At 37.2% G+C, this 19626-nt stretch overlaps 1 protein-coding gene across 1 annotated transcript in view; it reads right to left on the bottom strand.

Moving 5' to 3' along the window:
* EYS (eyes shut homolog) overlaps nucleotides 1-8702 on the bottom strand; it is a 579093-nt gene extending 570391 nt beyond the window's left edge. Inside the window, exons 1-2 of the mRNA XM_061347833.1 lie at nucleotides 8552-8702; nucleotides 6521-6643 (exon numbers count right to left, since the gene is read on the bottom strand). Coding sequence (XP_061203817.1) covers nucleotides 6521-6643; nucleotides 8552-8702 — 274 coding nt within the window. The remainder of the gene's footprint in view (nucleotides 1-6520; nucleotides 6644-8551) is intronic.
* Nucleotides 8703-19626: the final 10924 nt, after the last annotated feature.

The raw sequence follows: 19626 nt of genomic DNA, 5'->3' as shown, positions 1-19626 counted from the left end.
AGCATGGGCCCACTATGGATCACAACACTGGTGGTGAGGAGCTGTGGTAACCATATCACCCTCTTCAGTCTTCAGCTTCCAGGTTTTAGATTGGTTTGAAACACTTTTAGCACTTTGACTACAGATCAGACATAGGCATGTTGTTTGCGTGAACTTGGTCATTACGAGACATCAGAGAAAATACCTGGCTTTGGGGCTGCTTCTGGAAGGGCCATTGATTGGAACAACAATCTGATGCATCTTATGCAACCAGAACCTAGTATCTTCTTCACTATGAGGGTGGTGAGACACTAGAAAAGGTTGCCCAAGAACCTGTGGATGCTCCATCCCTGGAAGTGTTCAAGGCCAGGATGCACAGGGCAACCAGGTCTAGTGGAAAGTGTTTCTGTCTGTGGCAGGAGTTTTGGAACTAAATGACCTTTAAGGTCCCTTCCAACCCAAACAATTCTATAATTCTGTGATCTGTGACTGACTCTAAAGATGGGTGAGCACCAATGGACTTCTCGGGCCAATTCTTTCCTTCAAATTGTTGAGGACAGGACTGGAGATGATTAGCATGGATGGAACAGAGGATGGAGTGACTCAATTATTTTAAACTGTGCAGTAGTCCTGATATTAACTAAAAACATCTGGGTTAGCCAAAAGCTGCCTAAAATAGAACAGCTTTTGCAGACTTACTGAAAACAAAGCTTATACAACGGTTGAAAAAAAATGAACAGGAAAAGATTTTTGAAAGAACAAAAAAGATATCACCTGTTCCCTTGTGATGGAGTGAGGCGAGCTGCAAAACACTGCACAGGCTTTTATAATTTTGGTTTTCAGACGTTCAGTGTTGCAGGGACCACTTGTTTAGCCACAATGGCTACTACAGGATTCCTAAAGCTCATGAGACATGTCAGAGGAATTTACATGGATTTGAACTTCATAAAGCATATTAAAAGGCTTGCAAATTTGTTTAGTCTGCTGTGTAAAGCCTAATACTTATTTAAGTCAATATGTCACCTGATGGGAGACTTTGATTGTTGATTCATAATGCCTCATGATAACGATAAACATGAATGAGACGTAGGCAAAACCTAAAACAAGGATCATGTTACATGCAGAGAATTCATATAGACCATGATACAGGTGAGGAAATCTGATTAGAAATCTCATGAATATTAGTAATAACAAAATTCAGTGCTAACTGCTAAAGTAAAAATCACTTCGGAAACATCTATTTTCTACCCAGTGTTCACTGGTGTCAGCTTCCTAAGTTAGGGATCACTTCACTCAGGCACATGCACACAGTTTTGAAATTCATTTAATTCATAATCTCTTATAAAACTTAAAACAGGCAAAGAGTGGACCCATCACCTATTTGCAGTTAAAAGCCCATGCCTTCTTTATACCAGAGCACTGACTTGCAAAATTCTTGGGTTCCAGTGACAGATATGACCAGAGAAAATCCACCCAAATTAGGAAAACAGGTCAGTAACCAGCATCTCATAAAATTGCTTCCTCCTTTTGTATCATTGGTGAATTCCATTCCAGCCCACCTGATTCAAGGTGCCTTACTACTCAAGGTACTGAAGGTATTCTACTGTTCCCTACTTCACCTATCTTCAGGTTCTTCTAATGCCCAGAATTAACTACTCTGGATGTACAAAATGAGTCCTTTTAATTTTTGTGATTTCCCAGGCTAACAGACGTGAGCTGCCTTTACCTATCTCAATTGCCAGGTGGTTTTGAAACCCTTTACTTGACAAAATTAAACAAAATATTGTGAAATAAGAAGGTGGCAGTGTTGCCATCTGTCCATTTGTCCAGTAGCTCTTTACTATGGGATAGTTATAATGATCCTGTGTATGCTGACTCCCACAAGAGGGCATTTGAGAATAAGCTTTGATTTAATAGAAAGTCTTTTCCTTGTCTTCCTCAGGGCTGCTTCTCCCTGTCTGCCTATTTTTCTTACAGTAACGGGCAGTCCATGCAGCAGGCTGCAAAGTTGCCAGCATTCAGGTGCACACCCTTTTAATAGTAAGAATTGTACGTGAGAGAAGAAGCTTGAAGAAGACTCCCTGCTCCTCTCAGCACTCTCGGGTATTTAGGATGCTGCTGTCCTTCTGATTTTCCACAGCAGGAGAGAGCTGCTCCCCGCATCCAGGCCTGCTCCCTCCCTTTCATGCTATTGCCTCCTCCCGGCTCTGCTTCCAGGGAAGGAACAAGCTCTGCAGTCTGTGAAGCATACCCAGCCAAGGCCATTGAAACAGGCAGCTGTCTCCCTCCTGTCCAACGCTGCCCTTCCAGCAGAGCATTCATGCACAAGGCATGCAACACCAACGTAGAGTTATGTTGCCAGAACAGAACTAGTGAACAGTAAGACAAGCAAACAACTAGGCTTAAGACAGTTTTTGTACCTGACCAGCTCAGATGATAAAGCTAAACTCTACTTGGAGATGCCTTTTAAAATGCTAGGAAAGCAAAAGCACATCTGGGGAGAAAAAGAAAAAAATTAAAATCAGCCCTATATATTTTATACATTTACTGGACTTTATAAAATCTCAGTTCCTTGAGCAACTTTCATCAGAAAAATGCAGTGTGATTGACAGGGTGCTAACAGATGTTGACGAACTTTTGGACTTCTGCTTCTGTGTAGTCAGAGCTAGCTCTGGTAGCTCAGTAAATACAGTGTTTTCCCACACCCAGCAGTGCCAGGGCCTGAGCTGGGTTTCATTGGCTCAACCCCTGAACTGGCCCAGTGACTGCTGCCTCCCCTGCTCCAGGTTTAGCTCTGGAGGTGGCCCTGCTGCAGAGGGGGTAACACCTCCTGCCTGTCACTGCCTGTCCAAACACAGCCCTTTGTGTATCCGGGACTGCAGGGCTGGGGCCACTGCCAGTCTGCAGCTGGTAGTGCAGGACAGGATATGGGCTAGATGAGAAAATGTGTAAGAATAACCCCAGCTGGATCCCTAACTAAGGAGGAAGAAACCCCCACCAGGAACATAATTCCTCTCTTGGGAAAGGGTTCAAGATGGTAACGACTAAGGCCTAGACTCCTCCACGCCTTGAGAAGACTGAAACTGTCACCTATAGGACCCAGAAGGACACTGGAACGTTGATCATAACTCAAAAAAAAAAAGAAAATGGGTAGACATTAGTAAGTTTTCTGGTAAACCATTTTTTACTGTGTTGTTAATGGTGCTTTTCTACATTCAGTATATAATATAGATTTCTAAATTGCTTAAATATTAACTGGATAAACAAAAAACTAATTTGTATCCTCTATATTTCCTTTTCCCCTTTAAAAGGTTTTGAGTGTACCACTGTTATTATGGCTGTATCTTCGTGGGTCATTAACATCAATCCTAAAACTCAGAAAGACATGAAACATTCTTGTACCACTGTCTGCTTTTCTTAGAAGGTAAAAGCTCAAATATATGGTATTTTGCATCAAAGACTCTTTCTAGGGAGGATGAAGCAGTTGTTGGAGGGACCAAACGTAATGACATCTGCAATGGCTGACTGTGCATTTACAAATAGTATGAACACAGATCAAAATACTCCGTGTAATCAGGAGGATCCTTATCCCCACTTCCAGTTCCAGCCAGTAGACTGAATGATTTGTTTCTTGTGGTAGCTGTCCTGTCTCACGAAAAAGCCAGTTTAAGTGAGATCAATAGTACATTCATGATGAAAAGTCTCCCACACAGGAAATGGGGGAGAAAATAGATCCTTTTCATAACGGCCTATTATGCAGTTATGTGAACTTCTATGACTTCAACACAGGCCTCGAGGCACACATTAAAATCTGCCCATAACTCACCTGTAACTGTTTTACTGTTGACAGATTTTGGCTTCTTTTTGTCTTGGAATGAACAGATATCTTATTGGCAAACTGTTTGCATTGCTATAAATCTAGGATAAAGAGTTCTTCCTAAGGAGCACATATGCTGTTCAAGGCTGCCTTGGTGACATCCACACATTAGTTTAAGTTCTTCTGGTTCTGTAATGTCTATTCCATCATACCCCAAAGTAGTGTAGCTGTATTTTCAAAGGAACAGCTTTTCCTGCATTCCCTAGTTCAAACTGACTGCAATCTACTACAGAAAAGTTGTATGTTTTCTATTTTGATTCCTGCAGCATAGCAGTATGTTTTTAAAGCTCCTTCTTTTAAAACTATTGCATTAAAAATGCTTATACTACATAAACAAATACTTTGTAATCACCTCCATTATTTTCATGATTGACAAAAAGTAGGCAAATTCCCTGCAAACTCATGACAGGAAATCCACTTATGAAACAAAAAAGGAGAGCATGATTTTCTAAGAAATAGAGCACAGCTCAGTTTTAAAATTCTGAATAATATAAGAATAATAAGAATAGTTGGCACAAATGAAGAAAAATCACAGACGTTTGTGGAAGCTTCAACTATTACTGGTTTCACAGATTCTAAATCTCTATCATCTTACATTCCTTATGTACTATCTGCCTATTTTTAACCATTCGCAATATATGTATGAAGTGCTCCTAAACTGGATGTCAAACCGCATTACATCCTTGTCTCTACATTGAAGAGACATCAATTTGATAGAAGGACCACTCAGTGGATAAAGAACTGGCTGGATGGCCGCACACAAAGAGTTGTGGTCAATGGCTCAGTGTCCGGCTGGAGACCAGTAATGACTGGTGTCTTTCAGGGATCAGTGCTGGGACCAGTCTTGTTCAACATCTTCATCACTGGCATGGACAGTGGGATTGAGTGCACCCTCAGCAAGTTTGCCGATGACACCAAGCTGTGTGGTTCAGTTGATACACTGGAGGGAAGGAATGCCATCCAGAGGGAGCTTGACATGCTTGTGAGGTGGGCTGATGCCAACCTCATGAAGTTTAACCACAAGTGCAAGGTCCTACACATGGGTTAGAGCAATCCCAGGCACAGCTACAGGTTGGGCAAAGAATAGATTCTGAGTAGCCCTGTGGAGAAGGACTTGGAGGTGCTGGTTGGTGAGAAACTGAACATGAGCCGGCTTCAGTGTGTGCTCACAGCTCAGAAAACCAACCGTATCCTGGGTTGCATCAAAAGAAGTGTGACCAGCAGGTTGAAGGAGGTGATCCTGCCCCTCTACTCTGCTCTCGTGAGACCTCACTTGGAATATTGTGTGCAGTTCTGGTGTCCTCAGCATAAGAAGGACGTGGAACTGTTGGAACAAGTCTAGAGGAGGGTCACGAGGATGATCAGGGGACTGGAGCACCTCCTATATGAAGACAGACTGAGAAAGTTGGGGCTGTTCATCCTGGAGAAGAGAAGGCTGCGTGGAGACCTCATAGCAGCCTTCCAGTGCCTGAAGAGGGCTTATCAGGGTGCTGGGTGGGACTCTTCATTAAGTACTGTAGTGACAGGACAAGACTCAGTGGGTTTAAACTTTAAGAGGTAAAGTATAGATTGGATGTAGGGAGGAAGTTCTTTACTGTAAGGATGGTGAGGCACTGGAATGGGTTGCTCAGGAAAGTTGTGAATGCTCCATCCCTGGCAGTGTTCAAGGCCGGATTGGACAGAGCCTTGGATGAGATGGTTTAGTGTGAGGTGTCCCTGCCCATGGCAGGGGGGTTGGGACTAGATGATCTTAAGGTCCTTTCCACCCCTATCTATTCTATGACACTGGTATTACTATCAACTGAAAAGCTCTATTTACTTCTAAGTTAGTTTTTCTTATTTGCCCCTAACTATACTACTTGCTTCCATAATAGATCTCTTTCATTTTTGTCTTTCCACTGGTCAACAGATTTTGAGCTCTCAGTACGTATTTGTTTGGCTTTTTATTACAACACCTACTAACTGTGTATAATTACTGAGACTGCCACTGCTTGTCTTCCTGTTACAGCTGATGACTAATGCTGCTCCATTTGCCTCTATGAAATCAGCAGCTGAAAGTCAGTTGCTCCAGCCTCTGAAATCACAGCATGTTAGCTGTTAATATGGCATACTTGTGGAGACAGTGTTATTGATTTCCCAGTGATCCTGTTAGATGCTTCTGGCAGAAAGTAAGGCCATGAAGACTGCTCCCAGTGCAAGAGTTACTTTCTTAAAACTGGTAGACACACAAATAAAAGTTCAGTTTACAAGCTATTTATTGTAAGGATTTGATGGCTTCTTTCTGAAGAGTACAAAGCATTCCCTTGCTAAAACTGTATTCTCATTTCTGTCTCAATTGAGTATGTCTCTGATATGATCATCTGAAGACAAACAGCACCTGCTTATAGCTGTCATTGCTCACCTATATAGACTAGGACTCTTTGAATACTTTTTTCCTAGGCAAAGTATAATTTTGCTTTCTATCAATTAATCAAACATCATGCACACTGCTTTCAATTTTTATCATATTACTAGGGAGATTTAAGCAGATTAGCAATAGCACAGAGCATCCTTAATGTTAAAATGCTGAACAAAATGCAATTAAAAAGCTTCTTTTAATTTCAGAAAAAAAATAATAAAAAGTTTAACTGTTTAATGTCTTTCCAGAGTTAAAAGAAATCTTACCAGTGAATCCTGGAGGACAAATGCAGCTGTAGTCTGCAACCAGGTCTAAACAAGTTGAATTGCTTTTACAAAAACCGTAAGTGCACTCATCAAAGTTGATTTCACAGTTCAAACCTTCAAACCCTTGTTTGGAAAAAAACAGAGAGCTATTTATTATTCAGCTATATCTGTGCCTTCTTTTCTAAAGCATGCTTTTGGGTCCCTTTTTCTAAAGAAACTAAAAAAAAAACAACAATTGTTTTCAATTTACTCTTGTAGTAACATTGTCTTGAAGTCTTACTGAAAGATCTTCCTGGAAGATTTTTCTGCTCTGTCATTAACAGGAAAATACATTTACCATCAAATATACTTTAAAAGGAGCTAGTAACTGGAAGAACAAGTTTAGTATTCAGTATTTTCATTAATTTAGTTGAATTATTTGTTTAGCAGGATCTATGTATCTTCTGCCATTTTGAAAGCATTGCAGACGAAGATAAGTGATGCTGGAATTTAGACAGCTGATTATAGTTTTAAAAATCAGCTCTCAAATAATTACTTTTCTACTTTTTCTCTATTTGTTTCTTGTGTCATAGTGACTTTTACCAAAGTCAGAAGCTCAACAGTATTTTATTGTACTTGAAATTGCTGGACAATCTGCACTCCAATAGCCGACATTTTATGCTCTTCTAAATGCATTCTAATTCATGGTCATGGTACAAAATGACTATCATTAGTGTTGTCACAGGCCATGGCTGCAGGAAGACCATGACTAATGCTAAGCTATCAGCACCCTCAGTGCAAGGCATATTCCCGTAATTTCTCAAAGTGACCATGGAACCAATTTCCACTGATCCCTAAATCATAAAACTCTAGAATTACCCTCAGTTCATTAGTAATGTATACAGTAACAGCTCTCATTTGCATTTAGAGTTTAATAAGACTCATGTCTCACAGGTAACAAGTGCAACACAAAATTATCAATGTGTATGCCAAGATTTATTTTTCCATAACCTGGTCAGGCAGATCAGCAGAATGATCTTTCCCCAGCTCAATTTTCAACTGTCTTCAATATCTGTTTTGGCTTCCAATTTAAGCTAATGACAGAGTGTGTACTTACAGGAATTATTGGTAGCAATTTCATCTTTTGTGAAGAGTTTCTGAACTCATCACCACTAAAATACTTGAATATACAAACCCCTGAAATATTATAAGCTTTCAAATAAACTCAGTATCAGTCTATTGTTACAAAGTAGTAAAAAAATCCTCAAACAAGTCTAAGAAAGTTTAAAACAAAGTATCGTTATAAATCACAAACTATCGTTATAAATCACAAACTTGACTTTATTTTTAACTAAATATCCAATTAAAAAAATAAAACCAGCACATACAAATATTCAGAAGAAATCTATTTGTGAAAGTATTTCAGGAAGACATGTAATTTTAAATGTTTTAAAGCATTTTGGTTTTCGCTTTAACTACTTCTTTCTTGAAAACATTCATTTGTTCATACACGTCTGATAACACTGAGCAGTTTATGCATTTCTAAACAAACAGACCTAGTGTTGAAAACCTTTTTTTTCCTTGTCTGTGAAAGTTTTAATAGATTTCTTCAATGAAGATATATTACAGTCATTATTATGGCCATTGTAATTTTGTAATTTACTTGCTATGCTCAGTCATAAAGCTGTAATTTAGTACATTCAGGATAAAATAGACTCTTTGTAAGTTCATTGATTACATTTTCTGTGGATTTCACATACTTCTTATTTGTGTTTTCTCCACTCCTTCAGACTTTGTTAAAATCATGAGGTTCTGTCCAAAAACAGTGGCAGTTACAAGTGTACCTCTCTCCATTCTTAATGAGAATGCTTGTTTTATTGGGTGCCTTGGTGGACAAAGATGCAAATGAGACTTCAGAAAAGAGCTAGTAACTTCCACACAAAGAAAATTTTAACAATGGCTTTGAAGACTGTTAAGCACATATTTTGCAGACTTCAGGCAATTTTTAGAATTGTCAAAGATAATAAAAGTAAATTATATTGAAGAACTTACCTTCAGGGCAAAAACAATCATAGCTGTTGACATCATTCTGACAGACAGCACCATTCAAGCATGGAGACGAATCACACTCATTCACTTCTATTTCACAGTACTGGCCTGAAAAACCTGAAAAGGAAGCAAGATTATCTTTGATTGCCTTCATCTTTATGTGTGCTATTAACATGGAACTTTTATTCCAAACACACTGTTCTGTAATTAAAACCAGTAGGTGTTGCAATCTATATTCATAAAAATTATTTATAAAATGCACAGCTTCTGCAGTTTATTTATGAATTAGATTTCACTCATTTCTGATTCAATATGGCAAAGACATGCAATTGTTACTGGAATAGAGCAATAAATTAAGCAGGAAGTACTTCCAGAAGACATTCATAGTGATATGCAAATATACAGATTTTCAAGTGTTTTGCTTGTATTACAGCCACTTTAATAATCTTATGACAACTTTTTTGAATTTTTCAATGTCAGGATAAGACAGAGTATTGATTATCTCTCACCCGTTGTCTAGGGATTTCTAACATGTAAAGGAGCAGTAAAAACTACAGAGAACAAATACAATGAGGAATAACAAACACATGCCATACAAGTCAGGTCTTCAGCACTTGTAAAGTGTACAGCTTAATACAGTAGATGAGGATATGCTACTAAACAAGGGAAGCAGACACCTCTAAAACAAAAACCCAAAAGACTAATGAAACTTACAGAAGGAAAGGATAACTCGGTTGTTTTGTTTCTTTCAGGTACTCTGACTTGTTGTGTGGTCGGTGCAGTTGCCCAGGTGCTGGCAGTGGGATCTGCAGGTCTACTCTTGTGAGGAGGGGCTGGGGCTGCCCTGTGCTGACACAGTCAGTTCCAGATGGATCCAGCCCACCCACTGCAGGGCACATCTGAGCCCTCAGCGGAGGTGGGGGTGCCTCTGGAAAAGGCTTTTAGGAAAGGGCAAAAGCTCCACAGGTGGAGTGAGAAGTGCGGAGGAGGAAGAGTGAGAAACAATCCTGTGAGCACCAAGGTCAGAGAAGGAGGGGAGGAGGTGTTCCAGATGCCTGTGGAGGATCCCATACTGGTGCAGGTGGATGTGCCCTGAAGGAACTGTGGCCACAGAGAGCCCACACATGAGGAGTGAAGAAGTGTGAGGATGAAGGAGCAGCAGAGAGCTATTATGTACTGACCACAACCTTCACTCCCTGCTACTTGTGCTGATTGTGGCAGGAAGGAGATAGAGGAGTAGAGAATGAAGGAGTACATTAAGCCGGGGGAGGTGGGGGGTGGGGGGGTGGGGTGGAACAGAGATGGCGATGATGTTGTTTTGATTTGTCTTTGTTTCACACTATGCAAACCTATATCAATTGACACTAAATTAAACCAGTTTTCCCCAGTCTAGGTCTGTTTTACCCATGACTATCTGGTAAGTGATCTCCCTCTCTTTATCTTGATGTGTGAGCTTTTCATTTTTTATTCCCCCCTGCTGGTAAGAAGGCAGACTGAGAGTGAGAGGGGGCTCTAGCAGTAAGCCAAGGTCAGCCCACTACATATCTATGGCTGTGTTCTATGGTCCAAATATCCCCACTACTCTTTACACTAACATTAGCACATTCAGTTTGGTTGGAAGAAAAAAATAAATCATAGAATCACAGAATAGTTAGGGGTGGAAAGGACATTAAGATCATCTAGTTCCAACTCCCCCTTCCATGGGCAGGGACACCTCACACTAAACCATGTCACACAGGACTCCATCCAAAACTGCCAGGGATGGAGCATTTATCACTTCTTTGGGCAACCTGTTCCAGTGCCCTACCACCCACACAGAAAATAACTTCTCCCTTATATCCAATCTAAACTTTATCTGCTAAAGTTTAAACCCACTGAGCCTTGTCCTGTCATTACAGTCCCTAATGAAGAGTCTCTCCCCAGCACCCTTATAAGCCCTCTTCACACTGGAAGGCTGCTATGAGGTGTCCACGCAGCCTTCTCTTCTCCAGGCTGAACAGCCCCAACTTTCTCAGTCTGTCTTCATATAGGAGGTGCTCCAGTCCCCTGATCATCCTTGTGGCCCCCTTCTAGACTTGTTCCAACAGTTCCATGTCCTTCTTATGTTGAGGACACCAGAACCATACACAATACTCCAAGTGAGGTCTCAAAACCATATCTTTATTGTTACTAAATAAATAAAATCCATATATAAAATGAAAGTGCATCTGTTGAATGTTTTCCTTCTGTCCAGTTTCTTTTCACATGCCTTTGTGTAATTACTCAAATGGAGAAAAAGCATTTTTTTTAGATGAGGTTCCCAGGACTTTAATTCTAAAGGACGTATAGTGAATGCACATAACAGTATTAATCAGATGTTTACTGATGTAAAGCAAAAAAATCTTGATTTTTATTTCCTTAAAAAATTATTTTTAAACTACAAAATATAAATAAGTCAATTTAAAAAAGTATGTTAGAAAAGGCATATGATTTTACATCTTTCCTTCCTATTTTCATGTCATCTTTAAAGACTCTCAACCTTCTCTCATTTAGAAAACACATTCAAAAGCCTTCAAAATCATCATGAAATATCTATTCATAATGAATTCATGAATACCAGAAAAAATAATTTGCATAGAATCGATATGCGTGTCAGCAAAATAACAACAAATGCAGATAAATAATGTAGAGTCCCAGCACAATCAATGTGTGAGTCGTTTTCCCTCTTTCTTGCAGATTTTTTTTTTTTTTTTTTATGAACTCTAATATGTGGCTGGGTTTCTGACATAAGATACAGAGCACAAACTGCACAGAATGCAACGGAAGTCAGACATTAGACATGCTTTCAAAGACTCTCAGTTTCATCTTAAACTCAACTTTTTTACAAGGCACCACACAATCATATATTTGGATTATTCTGGGTTATTTGGTATCACACATTTCTCATGATTATACCAAAATAGCAGGGAAAATTTAAATAGTCTGTGGTGGTTAAAATGTTGATGGTAGAGGGTACAAATCATGCAGCTTTATGAGATAAACTGTAATGCTTGTGTTCGTTTCACAGATGTTGTAATTTACTGTGAATACTAGCCATGGTGTTGTGTTTGAAAATATGATTAGTCCTTACTTTTTCAGGACACATTACTAAACAATAATGATAAAATATCATCTAGGGAATGTATTTTTTGTTAAGAACATGTTATTTTTCTCAAAGGCTTTCTTCTGGAAGTGAAGCATTGTTTCTATTCGCAGATGCAATAAAAGGCTGTTCAGCTAGAAAGACTTAAATTAAAGGCAGCGAACTCCGTGCTGTAGCTCCCAGGTTACATTTTGTTATTCTGTTGCATTGTGGAACTGGCCTCAATAACCTAGGATGTCCCCACTTGCCCTAATTTGCAATGAGTTTTATCATCCCACCATTTAATTTTTTTAGAAATGTGGAAGTATTTACTATTGCATAGTTGGTAATTTTGAAGCGTTGGTTTTTGCATATTCCATATTGCCTTTTTTTTTTTTTTATGTCACTTATCCTAACAAATTTGTATTGTTCCAGAAATGTAGCTTTGAACATCACAAATTTAAACTTGTTTAATCCACTAAAACTGAGAATTATATGTGATGTGTTTTCTAATTTAATTGCTGAGACAATTGCCATTTTAACATTTAGCCAGTATCACAGGTCCTTATAAATAAAAGAAAAATTAAAAAAAAAAAAAAAAAGGCAAAACAACCAAGTATCCCAGTCTCTTTGTTGTCACAAGTGATTTCATATATAAGTATTAGTGTTATGAAGACTGTCTTCAGCCCCCTTCTATTAGCTGGAAAGAACACAGCAGTCAGCAAGTGAGCAATGAGTCCAGTTTCTACACAACTGAAGATTGTTTAGGAAAGTTTCTCAGATCACTTAGAATCACAGGCCATGAATGGGTCATTACATGAACAGTAACAAGTCTGAAATTCTGTTTTCTTTCCTGAAGATCCAACTTCTATATATTTCATCTAGGATTCTTTGGCAAAAGAGCTATAGCTTATACCAAACAGTCTGACTACATTTCTGAGATAGTGTTGAACTTACGAGACCTGATATGGATGGCATAGATCATGGCTACAGCAGCTTGCACTTCTTAATAGGATAGCTGCTTACATGAAGCATCTAAGCAAGCTATAGATCACAGGCTGAGCTCCATGCTGTGATAACACAGTTTGCTATCTACCCAGTTTAAAGATACCATGATCTCACAGACACACAGTATCATGTTTACTTCCAAGGCTAGTACTACCCAACCTAACTTTCTTCCACTTGGAATCCAGAACAGGCAAATTGCCTATTCTTATTTGTGCCAGCTGATAATCGTATGTTCAAAGTAGAAAAATAATGAAGAAAGGGATTAAATGCTGTTGAAAAAGTATTTACAGAGTCTTACAAACTAGTAAATTTAACAGCAATCCCTTTAATAGAACTGTTTCACAGCTTATCCAAAAAGCAGAACTGTGTATTTGTTAATTATTGGAACAGTACTTTCAGACCAGCTCTATAGTGAGAACATAAATAAAAGCCACATGACACAAAGTGGTAGAAAATAGCAGTTTTATCTGTGTAATGATGGGAATGTGCACAAGTACACAATCTGCATATTTTATACGCAGTTCTGTATAGGAAGAATTTTGCCACCAAAAAAAAAAAAAAAAAACCCAAAACCTCAAACAAAACATAGAATTGTAAAATTGGAATCTATTCACAAATTACTAGATGGGTGCTGTGGTTTCAAGCTTCCAGCGGAAAACATAACAAAATAAATTAGGTTTAAAATCTGTTTCTCATAACCTACCTAACTTCCTAATGAGTAAAGGCATGTAAAACAATTCAGATTTTAAACACAAACAATCATTTACCAATGTATTATGAGATTAGACATCATGAAAATGAAAAGCCAAGAGGCAAAATTAATTACTATAAATCTTCTATTGTAAATTCTAGCAGACTACATACATGAATTGTCACAAGTTTAGTTCTTCTTTAATTAAGGCAGAGTTATTTCTTTGATGTATTATAAACTGGGCACTTTGAAGATCATATCAGACTCCCAGGGACGTTATTAGCTGTTTCACAGGGCTCATCAAAGTTTCAAATTTAGAAGTCCAGTCAGATGATAGAATAAATGTTCAAGAAGTTTGACTGTTAAAGACAGATGGGAACCTTTATTTACTCCTTTAATAGATATACAACTTTCTCAGAAACCATTTCAAAAATCTTTTCTTAGGGGAATGGTAAAGGACAGATTTCCAATACCTCAAGTTTTTTTTCCTGGTTTATTATATTATTTGACAGGTGGAATAAAGCACTATTTCTTTAGCGAGATTATGCTTATTATCTTTCCATTTCCTATGAAGTTTGGAATAAACTTTAGCCATTTTCCATATGGCATGCTCCAAATGCAGAAAAATGAAACTTAATGAAACATTCTTTTTAAGTTAACTGTTGTGAATTATTAGCTAACAATTGCTATTGTCACAACTTCTTGCTGCTTTTCATTTCTGCTGGGGGAATGATAAGAATTTCCTGATGTCACAGAGCAAAAGAGGAGGGATGAGAAACAAGGCTGTAATGATAAAGAGATATTTAGCACGGTGAAAGATAAATTCTTCAGTATGTTAGCTGCTGTTGTTAGCCACTGAAATGTCAAGTTACCCTCACTTTTATTTCTTATAATAAAGAACCTTCATGATTATACCTCTTTGAACAATTCTGTATAGAAAAGATGAGAGAACACTACTTTTCTGATAATTTCTCATCTTTCACAGTAACAGTAGTCATCTTTTATTGTCTGTCCAACAGACGGAGTGTCACACAACGAAAAGAAAAAGAAATAGATATATCAACTTATTAGCAGTGCTCAATAATGGAAAAAAAAAAAAGAAAAGACATTGAAGATCTCACAACTTTTTTTTTTTTTTTTTTAGCATGGCATTACAGCTCAGTACAGCTCAGGAAAAGGAAAAAAGAGAGGTTTTTCAAACTAACAAGAGACCCAAACAAATCACAGGGGAAAAAACGTCTCAGTTTCTGAGAAGTCCTTGCTTGGAAAAAAAATCCTATTAAACTGTGATTGACAATTTTCTTCTCTACAGAGGTATTATGTACTATCACTTCTATATAGCTCGGAAGAAGATGCAGAGCTCAATTTATCTCGAAAGGTTAGGCAACTGAGATCTCGTCAGATTTCTTTAGATGAAGACAGAATAGAAGACCATCTGCTTCCCTCAGAGTGGAGAAAATGCCAAAGACAAAGAAAGAAAAAATACAAGTCAGAAAAACAAAGTAAGATTTTTCTTAGAAATGAAGTCTGAAGATGACCATCTCTGGAATATCATTCCAGTATAAACAGACAGTGGCCTGGGATTACTGGAATTGGGTGGGTATTGGCAAAATATATGGCAAGCAAAGTTGCTATGTTCAGTTGTATTTTCAGAGCGATAGGAGATTTCTAAGATTGAAGTATTGCAGAGAGTTAAAAGAATTCCCTAAAGGAAGGTAGAATATGTTCATTAACTTACATTTATAATGTTCAAAGTTATGACGAGGATGACTTCATCCTAATCGTAACACCAAATATACTTAAGAAATAATTAAAAAAAAAAAAAAGGAATCTGCAGTTAGGAGGGGTGGTGTGTTGATCTTGGTTGAAGGCCAGTTGCCCAGCAAAGCCACTCTGTCACTCCCTTCCTCAACTGAAAAGGGGAGAGTAAATCTAACAAAAAGATCATGGATTGAGATAAGAACAGGGAGAGACAATCAGAAATTACGGTCATGGGGAAAACAGACGCGACATGGGGAAATTAGTTTAACATATTACCAATCAAATCAGAGTAGGATAATAAGAAATAAACCCCGAATATTAAAAACACTTTACACCCTTCCCTTCTTCCCAGGTTTAACTTTACACATATTACCATGGATTGCAAGTTGCACAGGGGCAAACACAGTGCTGCAGACAGCAGAGACTTTTTTAAAGGTTTTCATTACATAGTTCACTTCATGCTATTGCAGTTGTTCAGAGCTGCCTTTGGTATATTCCACATCTAAGAACTGGGAGGGAAGAAAGCAAAGGCATAAGTCAAATCTGTATTTAATTTCAGTCTAAAATTATTTCTGTGTGAATTATCTACTCTGAAAGATGTGAAAGGAAAACATACTGATAGATTTTTATTTCTTTGCCCCTTGTCACATTCTTAAGAGAATTTGTTCTGCATACAGAAAACAATTCAAATGTAATTTGAGTTTATCTGATTTGTTTCTGCTGAAGTAATTTCATTTTCAAGATCGTATTATATGCTTTGACTATGTTTGTTTCTTTCTGATCAGAATGCCATCAAGTGACACCTCTCTCACAAACATTAATTAGCTGTATTAATGTGCTGGAAGAACACGAGAAAGGGTAAAATCTATTTGCATTATTTTTAAATCAAGAATGAGTTAAGAGGGGTGTTTTTAACTACATTATAAACCATGTATTCATGCTTAATTACCTACTTTTAATATAATAAAACCAAATTAGACAAGAAAATAGAAGAAACTAGTCAACTAAAGTATAAATATATTTTCATACTTGAAATTGTACCAAGTTGATATGATTTTAACTGGGATACCATGCAAATTTCACAAGTTCCAAATACATGAAAATAGGAGAAGACATTGATATGAACGTTAACACAGAACATAAAATTATTGCCAGTGGGATAGTACAAGAAATGGTGTGAGACGGGAAATAGTATATTCATATTTAATTAGTTTATGGGAATTCTTTTATGAGAAATGTCTTTCATTTAAACTCCAAAGATGGAGATGAGATCTCTGTTTCCAGTGGTACTAGTCAGTTTTTTCAGCTAATGGAAAGGTAAAATACAGCTTAAAAAGTCAAGAAAAAAGAACAAGATTCACTGGCAAGCAATTCTGTGAAAACAACATTGCTTGCAAGATTCTTTCATGTATATGAAGTTGTTTAAAAATAGTCATTTTATATAGATCTGTGAAGGTATATATGGAATGAGCTGACTTATAATCATGTCCCATACATCAAAGCCTCAGCATTATTTTGTTTTTCAGTGACTAATGTTAAGGAATAAATCATGAAAGAAGAAATATTTTAAATGTGTCACAAATAATCCAAGAAAGTGTCGGTCAAATCTAAAAAGTGCAGTTATTTCGATAGAAAATATGGAATGAAAATATGTGGTGTCTAATATTTTATAATTGAGAATTATGATTGCACCAAAAAAAAAGAAAAAGTCTAAATAATTCCTTCTCTTTCTTAGCAGAAAGATCCCAACCACAGAAAAAGTAATCTGCATCATGAATATGCCAGAGAAATAAGAGATGTTTTCTGAGCCTCATAGGCATGCTGTGTTATTAACGAAAACCCCTTGGATGCTTAAATCTATTAAATCACATAGTTAAACACTAAAGGCTAGAAATCTTTGCTATTACATTTGATTTTTGATGTTACATCTATTTGTAAAAAGGAAACAATACGACTATTTTTTGTATGACGCTCTTTCTACAAAACTACACTCATACAAATGTGGTATAGAATCAACTTCACAGCAGCTTGAATTCAGACACTTTATAGCAAACTAACTTCTTTACAAAGTGGTAAGACTCCTAGACATTTTCCAAAGATGAAACATAAAACTGAAAAACATTTTATGTTACAGTCTTTAAAGTTTTAACTTAAAATGTCAAGCTAAGCCTGATACTGAAGTAGGTTATATGAGAATCCCTTGCACTGAAAAGTAAGGTGCATTTGGAAACTGAACTGTCTCCACCTCCAGAAATGAAGTGAAATCTGCTTGTTGAGAGCAGATTTTTTTGTCTTGATTTCTGCTATTTATGATTTCTTCAGAGAGCTCCATACCAGCTTCAGTGGTGCAGCTATTTGACAAAAGAAGCAGGATTCAGTTGTCTAGATGTAGCTTCCTTCTGCTATTTGAGATGTTCAGGGATATTAAAGGCATCTGCAAAAGATACATGTCTTGGGGACCAAAACGTTAGTAGATGCCTATATTTAAGCAATTGAATCCCCCATTTGGAGCACCTGTGCAGATGTAAATTTGACAGTACTGTACACACTGTAAGCAAGGACAAATTATGCAACTTCAGATTATACTGGATTTGCATGGAAAGGAAGGTAGACAATACAAGAAATCTCACTGGCAACATGAATTCTGTCTTTTCCAGATTTTAAAACCTTAATCAGTCATTTAATACAGCTTGTGGGTATATGCATAATAGGCTCAATCAAATATTAATAAGGAAAGAATAAAGTCCCCAGTCATGCAGGGGATACAATACGGGCAAACTATTCTGCTTCTACAAAATTCCACTGACCTTCATAGGATGAGTTATTCCAGCTGAGAGTGTCTCCAACAATACACTTTCTGGTTACAGTACTCATCTAAAACTGAATAGAATACTGGAGATTAATCTAGAATTATTAAGGGGCAGAACTTCATCTTGAAGATATTTCAGTTTTCTAAATCTGCATCCAAATTTTTTTCTTTACATCTTTGGCTGTTCAGGGTTAAACCATTACTAACATCATGCAGTTAGATTGAGAAAGGAGACATCCATAACTTAGCTATCTTGTCTTTTGCAATCCACCCTGCATCCTATGGGATTTAATGTATTTTTATTTTTTAGGCGATTGGAAGGCTAAGTCTAAGATACCAAAGTATCAGAAAACTTCAGAACAAGGAGAGAATACACACATTAGAATTGTCTAATACAAGGATTAGAATCATCTGTACAGGAGATAAAGCTTTCTTGATAAACTTAAATAAGAATTAAGAACAAACATATAGCAGAGTACAGGTATTAAAAAAAGAAAAACCCCTATATGATTCCCTGCAGAGAAAAATAAAGACAGACTTGCATGTCAGAGATGCTACTCACTCAGACCATAACTTGGGCTTGAATAGAAAAGCATGCCCCTTGACAGAATGATTGTATAAAAACTGTGCAAGCTTAGGCTTCCTGATTTTTAATTTGTACTACAGCAGGAGATCTTCCAGGCCTTTCTTTCAACCTATTCTAATTTTCAAATGTCCCGTGATATTTTTGTTTAAAGATGAAAAGCATCAGAGTGGTTTCTTTCATTCCTGTAAAGTCCAGACTTTTTTTTTTTTTCCCCACTTTTTATTCTTTTAACATTAGTATCTGTTTATTTGAAAGGATGTCATCACTGAAGACAAATTTATAAAGCCACATCAAAGCTAAAGATGCATGAACACCCAAGTATCTCCCACGGATAAAGAGTTACAGATGCCAGAGCAGAGAGGTCAGTTCCAAGTAAGATGCTGAACGTACTTGTTACCACAGTCAGCACAGGGACAACTATTATTCCATTTCTACCTCTAGGCCTGAGGAATTTCTTCCTGCATTTGTGATTTTCATGACTTACAGCTTGAGTTAAAAGAATAACAGGATTTATGGTTCAAATAAAAGAAATAACTTATGATGTGCACACAGTTGCAAGAACATACAACACATCTATGTAGGCAGTATATTCCCTGCTGTAAATGTATTAAAGGCACTATATTTACAAAGATTTGGAGAACTGTTTTTGCTTGGAATTGTTGTGTTTGGGTTTCTGCTTTCCTTTCTTATTGCGTCTGTTATGGTGTTTTTTGCAACGTCTTATTGTATTTTATTTTTCTAACAGATTTTGAACTGAAATAAAATAAAACAATATTCTTGACTAATTGACTGTAAAAGAAATAGAATAGATAAATGACATTACAAATAATAATTGTACATTTGGACTTTAATAACCAAATGGGAACTTCTCTATTCAATAGGCTAAAATTCTCATGCATCTAACTGGGATATACTCCTTGCCCAGCAGATGTACAACATGGATGCCATTTTTCCCAGATAACTATCTCAGGGGACATGAAGCATTGTTAATTTCTCTTAAATAATCCAAAAGAATATTAATAATTACACAACTCCTTAGAGTCATAACTCTGTTTAAATTAGCTGTTCTTAGAAGCAAAGTGCTCAGGACACAATTTTAACCTATGAAAAGCTCAAACGTAAG

The sequence above is a fragment of the Neopsephotus bourkii genome, unplaced genomic scaffold (genome assembly GCF_033783945.1).
Source record: "Neopsephotus bourkii isolate Nb327-2 ecotype Australia unplaced genomic scaffold, CSIRO-AGI_Nbou_v1 NB_330, whole genome shotgun sequence".
Classification (NCBI taxonomy): domain Eukaryota; kingdom Metazoa; phylum Chordata; class Aves; order Psittaciformes; family Psittacidae; genus Neopsephotus; species Neopsephotus bourkii.
The sequence above is the reverse complement of the archived record's forward strand: the minus strand, read 5'-3'. Positions and strand labels throughout refer to the sequence as shown.